This window comes from Carettochelys insculpta, chromosome 7 (genome assembly GCF_033958435.1).
Source record: "Carettochelys insculpta isolate YL-2023 chromosome 7, ASM3395843v1, whole genome shotgun sequence".
Taxonomy (NCBI): domain Eukaryota; kingdom Metazoa; phylum Chordata; order Testudines; family Carettochelyidae; genus Carettochelys; species Carettochelys insculpta.
Window position 1 is genome coordinate 73,576,210 of NC_134143.1, and position 13,620 is coordinate 73,589,829.

The 13,620-nt window shown below is 42.6% G+C and overlaps 1 protein-coding gene across 8 annotated transcripts in view; it reads left to right on the top strand.

The window, feature by feature from the left end:
- BTRC (beta-transducin repeat containing E3 ubiquitin protein ligase) overlaps positions 1 to 13,620 on the top strand; it is a 187,826-nt gene that overhangs the window by 86,445 nt on the left and 87,761 nt on the right. For all 8 annotated transcript variants that reach the window (XM_074999282.1, XM_074999284.1, XM_074999281.1 and 5 more), the window contains one exon: positions 2,000 to 2,077. In XM_074999282.1, coding sequence (XP_074855383.1) covers positions 2,000 to 2,077 — 78 coding nt within the window. The remainder of the gene's footprint in view (positions 1 to 1,999; positions 2,078 to 13,620) is intronic.

A 13,620-nucleotide genomic window follows, 5' to 3' on the forward strand; every position in this document is an offset into this window, starting at 1 on the left:
AGGAAGATTGAATATTCAAAATACATCTTTAAATAAGAAAAGCAGTCCCAGGAAATAATTGCAACATCCTATATCTCTAGTATTTAATCTGTTTGCAGAAGTACCAAAATTGTAGCCATTATCAGTTGTTAAACTGCGCAGATGAGAACAGACCAATTTGTACAGAGATGCATCTTTATTTCCTTTTTGCTCTTGTACAGTTATAACCTGGGCATTCACAACCTTCTTAACCCAGAGTTAATATAATACTTTCTCAGTTTTCCTAGGGGGAAACTTCCTAAGATTTGGTTCTTTTACTGAGTTATCAGGCCTGTTTAGGATTGATTTACACTCTAAACCCTGGCTACTTTGCTACTGTTGCTCAGATGCCACTGTGCCTTGTCAGTTGTGTCTTATAAAGCTCATTAGTTGGCTTGCAGATCTTGATTCATTTAGAATCCTTCGGCCAGTTTATACCAACTTGAGGTTTTATTTTTTATTTATTTATTTATTTTACATCTCTCAGTAAATTTTGCTCATGTTCTTGAGACCTTCCCACTCTCTTCCTCCTCTTGAATGAAACTAGAACCTTGTAACTTACCTACACCCTGCCTGGTCACACAGCATCTGCTGTGCCACTTACGGCTTCCTGCAGCCTGCTTCCTCTCCGTGGTCCTCCTCACTCAACCATGCTGCTTGCAGTATCCCCCAGCTTCCTGGACTGACAAATATTCCAAGCAGTAAATGAAATTTGGGGTTGGGAGCTAGTTCGATGTGGGAGTCTGGACAGGTTAGGAGCTTTACTATAACTGGCTGAGTCGGATTCTGGGAGGTGATGTTCATAAGGAGATTCAACTTCAACTTTAAAATCCTACCATGACCCCATCTGCCAGAAATGCTTCTTGTTACTGACATAGCATTCCTAGTGGCTCTCCTTTGTGCCATTAAAAGCTGGCTAGTCTCCAGGTATGGAAGGCATAGGGTTGTGACCTCACGGCTATTCAATGCTCACTATAAATGTTTGTACAGAATTCCTCTAAGGCTTTTTAAGCAAACTAGTCTCTCCTTAGCCTGTCGGAGGGAAGGTGAAATTGTGATAGTGACCACCATGTTCTAGTATTGCTTCCCTGGCCAACATGGACATGGTTGTTCCCTTACCTCCCCGGATAATTGTTCGCTGAATGTGTCCCAGAGACTGCCCCTGTCCTAAGATGAGCAATAGCACGGCTTTATAATATTATTCCCAGACAACTAATCCTTGGCTTGAACCATAGCATGAAGAGAACAGAAGTCTGCTGTCAAGTATTCTGAGACCATTACTAGCTGAAGAGCGTTTCTGCAGCAACCTCTTTTGTTCCTCCTCAACATCCTGTATTTCCAACTAGGTGGTGGTATTGTAGTACAGCTCTGCTTTTCTGGAGAGTGCGCGAGCGCACGCACCCACAAAAAGGGTGACACTGGGAGGCATATCAGAAATGGTGCTAACACTGATATCACAGAACTTGATAATCTGGTTCACCATAATTCAGAGGTGGGCCAGAGAAATCTGAATATTGGCAGCTCACTAAACTCCTGTGCAAGCAATCAGTCTTCGTGCTAATATCAGATACGGGAATATAGAGGGAAAATTGCTTTTTATTGCCTATTTACTCATTTTTAAACGGAATCTTTTGAAAATGAATCACTAGATTGAATTCAGGATGTAAGCCGTGGTATCTTAGGTCAGGCAATCAAATCACTTGCTTGGCATTCCACCTCCAACAGTGGTCAGTACCAGCTACTTTAGAGAAAAGTCCAAAACAAAAACTTCTCTACTACACATATCCAATGGTGCATCAGTTATGAAGAATGAGAAAAATTTTGCCTTAGTCCTGACAAGCCCGTTGGCTTGTACCTGAGGCTAGCTTTTACTCGTAAGTATAAAATCTAGCCTGTATACCTTACAAGTATTCAGTTTCCTTTTCTCCCACAGGATAATACTGGATCTAAACAGTGAATTAAAGCTTCCTTTCTTTCGCAGAATTCCTCCGAGAGAGAAGACTGCAATAATGGTGAGCCCCCTAGGAAGATCATTCCAGAGAAGAATTCACTTAGACAGGTATGCAATTAGTCTCTTACAAATACAATCAAACTTTCTAATGGCTTGAATCTTAAAAAGCTTTAGGAGTCTGGAGTCTGAATTTAAGTTCTCGACTTTAATCTGGTGTAATCCTCATGCTCAAACTTGAATGTCCTTTCTTACTCTTCTTGGTGGGAAAGAAGTGCTCAGTGATGTACAATAAATACAGGAAGATTTATTCCCTGCTCTATAGAAACTAATTTAAATTAAGATGGTAAGGAATCTGTTTTAATACCAAGAAGGGATCAGAAGAGATGTTAAAACTTTTGTGGGATGTGTCATTGTACCTGGCAAAGTCAGAGCTTTTGGGCTTTTATGAATATGAACAGGACTATCTATTTCTGAGCAAGCCTATTTCACTGTGTATAGCACTATCAGCTGAGACTTTATATCTGAATTGTCTTTGCTTGTTAATCATGGGGAACTCTCAAGTTTTGGTCTGGAGTACTCCGTCTGTCTCATTACTATGGTAAAAGCTTGGTTATCCGGCACCTAGCTCTTTGAGTTAACCGCATGCTGGTGCCGACTGCCACGGGGCCACCGGCCGTGCTCCAATATCCAGCACATTTGATTGCCTGGCACCCCAAGGGAGCTGTGGCGCTGGATAATAGACCTTTACGGTAGTATATTTTGCCTTTCTGTAGTACCTAGCATCTCAAGGTGCTATCACAGAATCCTTGGGCTGGAAGGGACCTGAGGAGGTCATCCAGTCCAGCCCCCTGCTTCAAGCAGGATCAACCCCCACTACGTCATCCCAGCCAGGACCTTGTCCAGCCGGGACTTAAAAACCTCGAGGGATGGAGAATCCACCACCTCCCTAGGTAATGCATTCCAGTGCTTCACCACCCTCCTGAGGAAGTAGTTTTTCCTAATATCTAACCTACACCTCCCGCTCTGTAACTTCAGACCGTTGCTCCTTGTTCTGCCGTCTAACACCATTGATAACAATTTCTCACCCTCCTCTTTAGAGCTCCCCTTTAGTAAGTTGAAGGCTGCTATTAAATCACCCCTCACTCTTCTCTTCTGTAAACTAAACAAGCCCAAATCCCTCAGCCTATCCTCATAGGTCTTGTGCTCCAGCCCCTTAATCATTTTTATTGCCCTCCGCTGAACCTGCTCCAGCAAATCCACATCCTTTTTATACTGGGGGCCCCAAACTGGACACAGTATTCCAGATGTGGCCTCACCAGTGCCGAATAGAGTGCAATAACTACTTCTCTAGATTTGCTCGAAATGCTGCTCCTAATACACCCTAGTATGCCGTTAGCCTTCTTGGCTACAAGGGCCCACTGTTTACTCATATCCAGCCTTTCATCCACCGTAACCCGCAGGTCCCTTTCCATCGTACTGTTGCTGAGCCAGTCGGTCCCCAGCCTGTAACAATGCTTTACAAATAACTGCACTTCATACCGTACCTGGAAGGTAAGCTTTCTTCCAGCCACTCTTCAGACTGACAACCTAAAAGTAGAGCTACTTTAATTTCCTGCTAAAAGTTTAAGATGAGTCCGTGCTGATCTGCTCTGCCCCCCGCACCCTGCAAAAGTTTTAAGATCCCTTCTCTATATTAAAACAGATTGCTTGCCCTCTTAATTTAAATTAAGTTCTGTGCTGCAGGGAATATATCTTCCTGTAGGTATTGTGCATTGCTGATCACCCCTGGTGTTCAACAAACTAATGCTTCAATATCCTTAAAGAGCAAATCCCTGCTCCCCTTCTCCCTAGCCCCAGCCCAAAAAATATGTTACTTGCCTAGCACCACCAAAAGATCCAATTCAGTGATTCTTTCATCCTGGCTGAGAGAGAACGTAGATTTGTAAACTGGCTATGTGCCCCTCTGGTCAATTTTTTAATATGCGTTAAGCACTTCAGTCCAACAGTAGAAGGTATAATATAGATACCTACACATCAACTCCTTCAATAATATTGTCTAAGGAAAAATAAGGTTTTATTGGAAAAGTTTTGATTTTTTACCACAGTTCAGGGGAAAAGGATGCTTGTCTTAGCTCAGGAAATGGCCATAGAAAGTGTCAGTGATGTAATCTGTGGTGTACATTGTGCACAGTCCTGCTGTGAACAGCATCTGATCTAAAAGATGGAGCTAATACAAAATACAGTAGAAACTCCAGCGGGGATGTCAGATAACAGCGTTGGATTCCCACTCCCCCTGACTTTCCTGTCTTTCTCCTTCCTTAGCCTGCTGCACTTTGGTAAAGTTACACTACATATTTTCTATGAGTGAGGGCTCACAGACACAAGTAATTGATCTTCAGCCAGCTTGGGAGTCAGAGAAAGAACTGCCTGTCTCAGGCAGAGTTATGGGTCCCACCAGCGAGCTTCTGGGTTTAGTTCTGCTTCTTCAGCTGAGGATAGGCTTTTGCAGGCCTTCCTGCTGCTTCCACAAGATGCACAAGCATGCTGAGCAAGCCCAGGAAGAGGAAAGGAAAAGATTTGCTCATCTGGCAAATGTTACCAGAAGGGTGGTGAAGCACTGGAATGGGTTGCCTTGGGAGGTGGTGGAATCTCCATCCCAAGAGGATTTTAAGGCCAGGCTTAACAAATCCCTGCCTGGGATGATTTAGTTGGGTTGGTCCTGCTTTCAACAGGGGATTGGATTAAATGGCCTCCTGATGTCTCTTCCATCCCTAATCTTCTATGATTCTATGTTCTATCATTAACTACATGAATGGGGACCTCTAAATCTTAATGACTTGTCAGAAAAGGGGAAGGAAAACTGCAACCAAGCAATAAAGAAAGCTTCCTACAAAGCATGTCGTTCTCTTTGTTGTTCCTTGTCTTCTACATACAGCCAGTGAGTCAGTGCATACAATAGCAGAACATTGAACAAAAGCATGGCAATGGGAGGGATGCAATAATAATTTCTCTGACTTGCCATATGCCAAGAAATCAGCCTGATTCCAACTCAGACCAATGCAGCATGAAAGCAAGATTAGTTGTAAACTTCTCCAGTTAGCACAGAACTGCCTGCCTTTTTTGAAGAACAATGTGTCCTTGACTTTGTTGAGGAAGGATAGTTGTTAGAACTGATCAAATGTCTCATACAACACATTGATGGTTCTCCTAACCTCCAGCAACACCAAGAGGAGCCAGCATAAGATTAGCCATGAAGTACCCTCTGTAGATAAGGTCCATAGAGCAAGTTCCTCCATCAAAGAGAGGACTGGTCTTAGTCCATGGTTCTAGTTTCAAAAAGGCTCAAGAAGGGATATGGCTATTCCAAATATAACATTATTGAAAAAATGCACCAGCAAACCAAAACTGGAATGGAGACGTTGAAATGAACCTACAAACCTGTCTCCAAAGGGGGCTTCTGATCTTCTCTACCTCTAGGCAGTATTTCCACATATCCTAATATGACTATCCCATTGCAGGGTCCTTCACTTCAGTTTTGGAAGTCAGTATTTCCAAACTTCTTCTTTACTTCTTGGCCTGGTGGCAGCTTTTGCACCTGTTGGACTCTGTCTTCCTACAAGTTTGGAAGAGTGAAATGCACACCTCTTTCTCCCCTGTTAGTGAAGGACAAGAAAGTTTCCAAATCTAGGTGTAGCATGCCAGAGATATACACAGCCGTATATTTATTTCCTGTCCTCCAGTATTGGGGCACACTGAATAAGGGCAATGATGGGTTGGTACACTACAAGTAGATAAGTTTGCATCTGATTGCTCTGATTTCACAATGTACTGAAGCATAGCCTTCACTTTGAATGTAAGCTTGGGCTGGCAGGCTCTTTTGGGATGAGGGCCTGTGATGGTCAGATTTATAGACTCAAAGGCCAGAAGAGACCCTTGTGATCACCTTGTCTGACACAGGCCAGAGAAGTTCCACAAAGTAATTCCTGGAGCAGATCTTTTAGAAAAAACATTCCATCTTGACTGAAAAATTTGATAATGGAAAATCTACCCTGAACCTTGATAAACTGTTGTAATGGTTAACTACACTCACTGGTAAAATTTTACCCCTTTTTTCCTGGTCTGAATTTTTGATGCTTCATCTTTCAGGCCCTGGAAGGTGTTATATCCTTCTCTGCTAGACTGAAGAGCCCACTAGTGAAATATTTGTTCCCCAGCGAGGTACTTAAAGGCTGATCAAGTCACCCTTTAACATATCTTAGGGGAAGGCATGATTTCCAGTCCTTTCATTAGTCTTATGGCTCCCTTCTCTGAACGCGCTCCAATTTATCAGCTTCTTGAATTATGGGCACCAGAACAGGGCACAGTAATCCAGCATTGGTCTCCTCACTGTCAAATGCAGAGGTAAAAATAGCTTCTCTACTCCTGCTCAAGATGCTCATTTCTATGCATCCCAGGATCACATGAGCCCTTTTGGACACAGCATGGCAATGGGAGCTCATGTTCTCTAACTATCCACCATGACCCCCAAATCTCTGTGTCAGTGCTTCCCACAATAGTTCTCTGTCCTGTAAGCATAGCCTGTATTCTTTGTTCATAGTGGTCTGTATTTACATTTAGCCCTCTCAAAACACACATTGTTTGTGCCCAGTTTACCAAGCAATTCAGATAGCTTTGAATCAGTGACCTATTCTCTTCATTATCTACCTCTCCCTGAAATGTTGTGTCATATGCCAACTGCATCACGGATTATTTTGTTTTCTTCCTGGTCACTCAGAAAAATTATTAAGACACTATTCTGCTTTCAGAGCTATACATAAGCTGCAGGCTGTTTGATTCAGCCCAGTAGACTTTTGTACTAGAAGAAATGATATTTTCTTGTTGACAGAAGTGGACTGTGTGAGCAAGGGGAGTTGCATGAGTGTAGTTTGGACCTTGAACATACTGGAGCTGGGAAGGCTTTCCATCCCCGGTGAGCAAAACGGAGGAAGACATGGGGATAGGAACAGAGGAGAAAACAGAGTTGGGAAATTGAAGTTGTTATTGTTGGCTAGGACTTTACAAAGAAATCAGAGCTTTATGGAGCACTCTGAAGCAAGGATGTGAAGGTTCTATGCTTGACAGCTGTTCAATATGATAAAATAAAATTTTGAGATGGAAAGGGAAAGCCACGGTGGAGAAACAGCCTCAGAAAAACAATGACAAGTGGCAAAAGTTTTTGGCAACTTTATTTACGCTAACAAACGAATTTTCACACTGCAAAGTTATAAATTAATTTTAATAGGCTGATCCAGATGGTCCATTTGGAAAATGGATAGCTTGATCTGTTGAAAATTAAACTAAATTTATCTCTCTCATACTTCAAACTGAAGCAAGCGTGAGAAGAGTGCCCATTAAGTCCAGCACATACAGATGGACCGGCAGGTCACACATGGGACTAATCTGATTCATTTTAAAAATAAATGCATGAGTTATTGAATCAGGTTCCCGTTTCAAGCCATGTGCATTTGTATGGGTGCGCGCGTGCAGCCTTTTCAAAAAGACTCACAAATGCTTCAGTGCCTTTTTAACCTGTGTGTTTCAATTTTAATTCAGTCGCCTTGCCAAAAAACATAATTAGTTTTGGGGGCCTATCATTTAGTGTTGGACCCAAATGCTAGATTGATTAGGTCAGGCATTTGTTATTTTAAGGGCTACATCTCCATTCTTCATTTATGAAGAACATGAGCTCAATAGTCTTGGGGAGAGAACTGGCGTTTAGAAACTGTGAAGCTCTCTGGGGGCCCCTCAAGCCTTTTAGCTCCTGGGTGTTTTAAACAGAGCCATGAATGCAGATTTGTAAATTTATTGCAGTGCCATCTGTTTTTTTTGCAGGAACCATATTATTGTTGGCTTGTATCTGTCTATTGTGGTGGTCACTCCCTGGGAGCTTGCCCTGATAGTCCTAAGGAAAGCGATGAATAGTGAGGGTCAACATGACTAGGTCACAGGGCAGCTGTCCAGGGCTGCCCTGAACTTGATTACCCCACTGTTCTTCAAAAAAGACAGGCACAATGCAGGTTGTTTGAAAAACCTCCCCTCCCTCCTTCGAATGGAGTAATAATGAAGTGCCTTTTGCTGCTGCGATTCCTTCTGTGGGCGGGCTTTGTGGAAGGAGAGCTGTGTCAAAGGTGCCTTGTGGGGATGCGCTGATGGCAGCGGGGTTGCTGTCATGTATGTTGTGCTTTTTTTATAAATAGGCGCAGCACCTAAAGCATATTCCCGGCACTATTCAGAATGTAAAGCAGGCCTAGTCCCGAAGGGCTTGAAGTTGAAGTATAGACAAACTACAGCAAGGAAGAACAGACACGATTAGAGCAAGAGGATGGGAAGATGGGGGATAGCAACCATTGGACACCTTTATTTTTAGTCTATGGCTTTGCTTCTGGGGCCTTTTCTCCGGATGAATCTCTGATGCCCAGTGCTTAGTCTCATATCTCAGCTGCTTATTGACTGTTACAAAGGGAAGCGTACAAGGGCTATGGGCGATGCAGCCCTCCTCTCTTAATCTAGATAAGATATTTCGTAGTTCAAGTTTTCCTTCCGCTGAAGAGCGCAGGGGCTGGGGAAAGAGTGGTGTTAGTTTTATAGTATCCTATTTAACTCACCTCTCACTAAGACTATGTGGCTACGTCTACACTAAAAGCATCTGTCGACGGTAACGTCTGTCAATAGAGTTGTGTTGACAGAAACTCTTTCGACAGAGTGCATCTATACATAAAAGCAGATTGACAGAGCAATCCTCTCTGTCAACAGAGAGCAGCCAGGCTGCCCTGCCCTCTGTCGACAGAGCAGCTGACTGGATGCTCTGCAAACAGGGCTACCCAGTGAACCCGAAGCCCTCTCTGTGAATAGAAGTGTCTATACTGCATTTCTGTTGACAGAAGCGCTATTCCTCAAATTTTCGAGGGATAACATTGCCAAGACAAATGCAGAGTTCTGTAGAGACTTCGTCAGCAGAATGCTTTATGGGTGTAGACGCTCCCTGACTTATGGCAACAGAAGACCCCTTCTGTTGACAAAACTCTCTAGGTGTAGACACAGCCAGAGCGTTAGGAAAAAGTCGTTGGGAGAAAAGCCTTGTTAAAGGAATAGAAATACTTTGCCATCTGTTTGAAAAACAATATGCTTTCTTTCATCCGGTGGTTGCAAAATTAAAATAACTACTTGTCTTTGATTTGCATTAAGCCTTATAAAGTGTTGATGAAGACCATGCTTGTGCCGAAGTCCAAGTTAAAATGACATTGTTGCCTTGGTTCTTCCAGCATTAGTGCTAATAAGAGCTGTCAGCCTTGCTGCATTTCTGCATTCCTCTATAATTGCGTAAATTGCAAGTGCTGTCTACTCCCCCTGCCCTTTGTGTTCATGTCCACTTACCATCCGAAGAACGTGGGCAGTGATAAATAAAGCACTGAGCAGGGCTTTCTCAGCTCTTTGAAAGCAGCATGTTGCCAGCCCCTAGTTATATTTCTTTAAGTGTTTATGTTTTTCTGTATGCTCTCTCTTGTGTGGCTGGAACCCTGGGGATCCAAAGCCATGAGAGAGGCCAAGAAGCTAACAAAGTAGCTGTCCCCTTGTTAGCTTGTTCCTTTCTTCTTTAAAAAAACAAGATGAAAACCATCTGGCTCAGGGCATTACATTTTCCTCCCCCATGCACCTCTATAGATGAAGAGTTTCACCTGCAGTGAGGGTTTACATTGATTAGGGAGGAAACAGTAATTCAAGCCTCCATCCACTTCAGTGATACTTTGCAGTCTTTAAAGGTGCTGACCCATTGAGTTAAACTGTCATGGGAGGATAAAAAAGGAGCTGCATCCCAGGAGGTAACAGCTGCCAGGTTTTCAACACCTTGCACGCTGCTGGAGAAATGTCACAAATTGTCAATGGGAAGAAAAATCACTTGGCTGCCATCTTCCCTTAATGATGATGAGCCTGATAAAATGAAGGGTTTAAACCTTTTAAGATCAGCAAGTCATTGTGTAAATAAATCCACAGGGATTTTGAACAATGCCATGGAAATGCTGTACCCCAAGAAGTAACAAATAAACCATCCAATTTAGAATAATCTGCACAGTTGGACAAGAGGGAGCAAAAGTAGAAGCAGCACAGAAGTCAAACGTTACTTTGTCTATATATTTTTAAAAGTCTGATTCATACGCCAGTGAACGGAGAGGAGATGCACTATATTTCTGCTCTTTTGAGGACCATTTATTTTCAAACAGCAACCAGATGGCTCAACACCATGACTTTTTTCTTTTCTTTTCTTTTCTTTTCTTTTCTTTTCTTTCGCACAAGACCTCCAGTTTTTCTTGCTCATTGTTTTTGTTTAAATGCTTTTGCTCGGTTGACTAGCCCTGTGGTGCGTGGACATTGTGATGTACACCCATTTTCTCATTTATCAAAGCAAGAAAAAGGGTAAGATTTAATGAAGATTCTGAGAACAGGCAGGGTGGGGTTTGTTTGTTATGGGTTAGTCATTTTAATTGTAGTGAGTAATTAGAAGGTACATGCAGCCACACAAGCTTTGTTATGGTAATTGCTCAAGAAAACCCATTCCCTGTCTACCATGTGTTGAGACACTTCCCTCTAGTGGCACTATTAAGGATTCAGGCTTTGCACTAGGCAAGGTGTAATTGCAATATGACAAACGACACTTTAGGGACAATCTAGTAAATGTTCTAGTTTTTGTTTAGCTATTCTATATTTTGTCTTATGACTTCCCACAGAGACCCACCCCCTCCCAGCACAGTGGGCATTTGATAGCAAAAATGTAGTCTTAAATGTGCTTTAAAACAAAAGCAAAAGCTCCTCACAATGGATTCTGGGTAATGTTTTGCAGCTTGACTTAATTTTAGTCTTTTGTTTAATTACCTATTTATAAAAATGCTTTTAAATTTGTAGACATTATTTAATACTTTCAGGAGGAGAACCTCATTTGAAATAAATACATAAATTTGCATTTATTTAAGATAGTCCATGTGAAAGACCTTAAGGATAATTAATGCAAGTCTCCTAAGACCTTGTAAGTGAGATGAAACTGATCTCTCCAAATCTTCAGGAATGATTTGTTTATATAACTTCCCAATTCTGCTGAATCCTTCAGAGTCTAATAACCCCCTTTAAAAGAAATGGGTTGGTAATTTATACTTTGTAGCTAAGTATAAATTACTTGAAAAGAAGCAGTTTTAATAATGTGTGCTCTGACAATGACTTGGGAAGGCTATGGGTTTTGCCTTTTTGCTGCGTTTTTATTAGTGTTAGCGTTCTCTGATAAATCATGTAATTATTAACTAGTGAAAAAAATCTTACTGAACTTCTGCGTTGTAGTGTGTATTTAAAAAGTGGAGTTTCATCCAGAGACTGGGGAGTCTCTAGATAAATGGCCAAAGAAATGACTTTTCCAAGGGTTGAAATCCTTCTGAACGCAATTCCACTTTGTATTCAGAGCTCAGTCTGGCATTCCTTGCTCTTCCAAAGCTCCGTTGGCATCAGTGGAAGTCTTGTGTCTGCAAGGAGTGCAGAGGTCATGCTCTCTCTTTAAAAAGGAAGAAGTCTATCAGACTTAGTCACATAAGCATTAGAAAAATCTAATCTAAAATACTGGTGGAGTGAGATTAGATATGTTTAGTGAACTATGGTCTAGCATCTGTATGGCATTTTAAGCCTTTGGCTAAGAACGCAGGCAGCTTTGTGGTTTCTCTTCTCTGCATCACATTCCTGCTCCTGACGTGATTTGGTGCTACCGTATATTTGTAGACTTTTTTTTTTTCATTAGTTCTTGTTTTGCTATAGGGCTGCTTAACGTTCTTCTGGAACGGCTTTTGCAAGGCTAAAGGAATGCAGCTTGGTAACAAGTTTGTGTCATTTTAAATATATACCTCCTAGTAAATAAGGAGGAGTCCAGCAATCAATCCCTTTTAGTGTGTTATATGTTTCACCTGACAACTAAACCCTCTATTGATTAGCCATTACTTTGTTAGATAATCCCATGTCAGTGAAGCCACTGTAAAAATTAAACTCTTTAAAATGTTTTACCCTAGCAGCAGTGTGAAAATTGAAAACTTGTTCAGAATTACAGCCAGCTTTCGCAAAGAGGGTAGCTTTCAGCAAAGTGGTTTATGTTTGCATGCTTTATATGCAATATAAAAACATAATAAAGCACTCCAACGCAAAGCTATCTGCCTCTGGCGTAGAACCAGGTTACCATTTCCAAGTGCTCCCTCTGCAAAGAAACCTCTTCTTCTGACTTGAGCAGTCTGGGGTCAAACTAAAAAAAGATTCTTACTTGGATCCAATTATAAAGGTGAACTGGAAAGGATTTTACCTTGCAATGCCTGGTTTTCATGTTTTGTTTTTTTTTCTTAGAACAGTAGCAGATTGTCCAGGAACTTCAAACGGTGTGAGGCGGCTGTAATGCTGCAATCCCCCTGCTTAAGATGTCGTCATGTTTCAGTTGAAACATAGAGCTGCGAACTTAGGCATTCGTAAATAAGCGAAGGGAAAATAAATATCGTATGGTGTGTTCATAAACTCGGTGTAAGCAAGTGCATTGCGAATGATTTGGTGTCTTAAACTTTTTATGTTGGTAAAAGAATACCTCGATCACTTGTAAAGTTTTAGCCTGAGACCTTGTTGCCACCTGCCAGGCAAGCGTATACTGCCTCGAGGGTGCAGTTATGTTTATTCATTACATATGGTGAGTGCATTTCCACAGCCTTAAAAAAGAAGTTACATACTTGGTGCAGTTTCGTTTTCCTTCTCACCTTTTGTAGAAAGGTGAGGAATTATACGGCTGTTTTATAATTAACACTTAGATTGTGCTTTATACTGCCAAAGTACTGTGATAATGTCCCTGTGAGAGAGACAGTACTATCCGTGTTTCGCAGATGGGGAAGCTGAAATTCAGGCCAGGTCTGCACACTAAAGGGGGAAGGTGAATTAAGAAACACAGCTCCAGCCACATTAAATATGTAGTTGGAGTCAACACACCTTAGTTGGCGCTTCCACGCAGTCTCCACTACGGGAGGTTGATGGAGCGAACGCTTCCGTCGACTTCCCCACTCCTAAGCTGTGTCTACACGTGCACGCTACTGCGAAGTAGCAGCACTAACTTCGAAATAGCGCCCGTCGCGGCTACACGCGTCAGGCGCTATTTCGAAGTTAACTTCGACGTTAGGCGGCGAGACGTCGAAGTCGCTAACCTCATGAGGGGATCGGAATAGCGCCCTACTTCGACGTTCAACGTCGAAGTAGGGACTGTGTAGACGATCCGCGTCCCGCAACGTCGAAATTGTGGGGTCCTCCATGGCAGCCATCAGCTGGGGGGTTGAGAGACGCTGTCTCTCCAGCCCGTGTGGGGCTCTGTGGTCACCGTGTGCAGCAGCCCTTAGCCCAGGGCTTCTGGCTGCTGCTGCTGCAGCGGGGGATTCATGCTGCATGCACAGGGTCTGCAACTCGTTGTCGGCTCTGTGTATCTTGTGCTGTTTAGTGCAAGTGTGTCTGGGAGGGGCCCTTTAAGGGAGCGGCTGGCTGTTGAGTCCGCCCTGTGACCCTGTCTGCAGCTGTGCCTGGCACCCTTATTTCGATGTGTGCTACTGTGGCGTGTAGACGTTCCC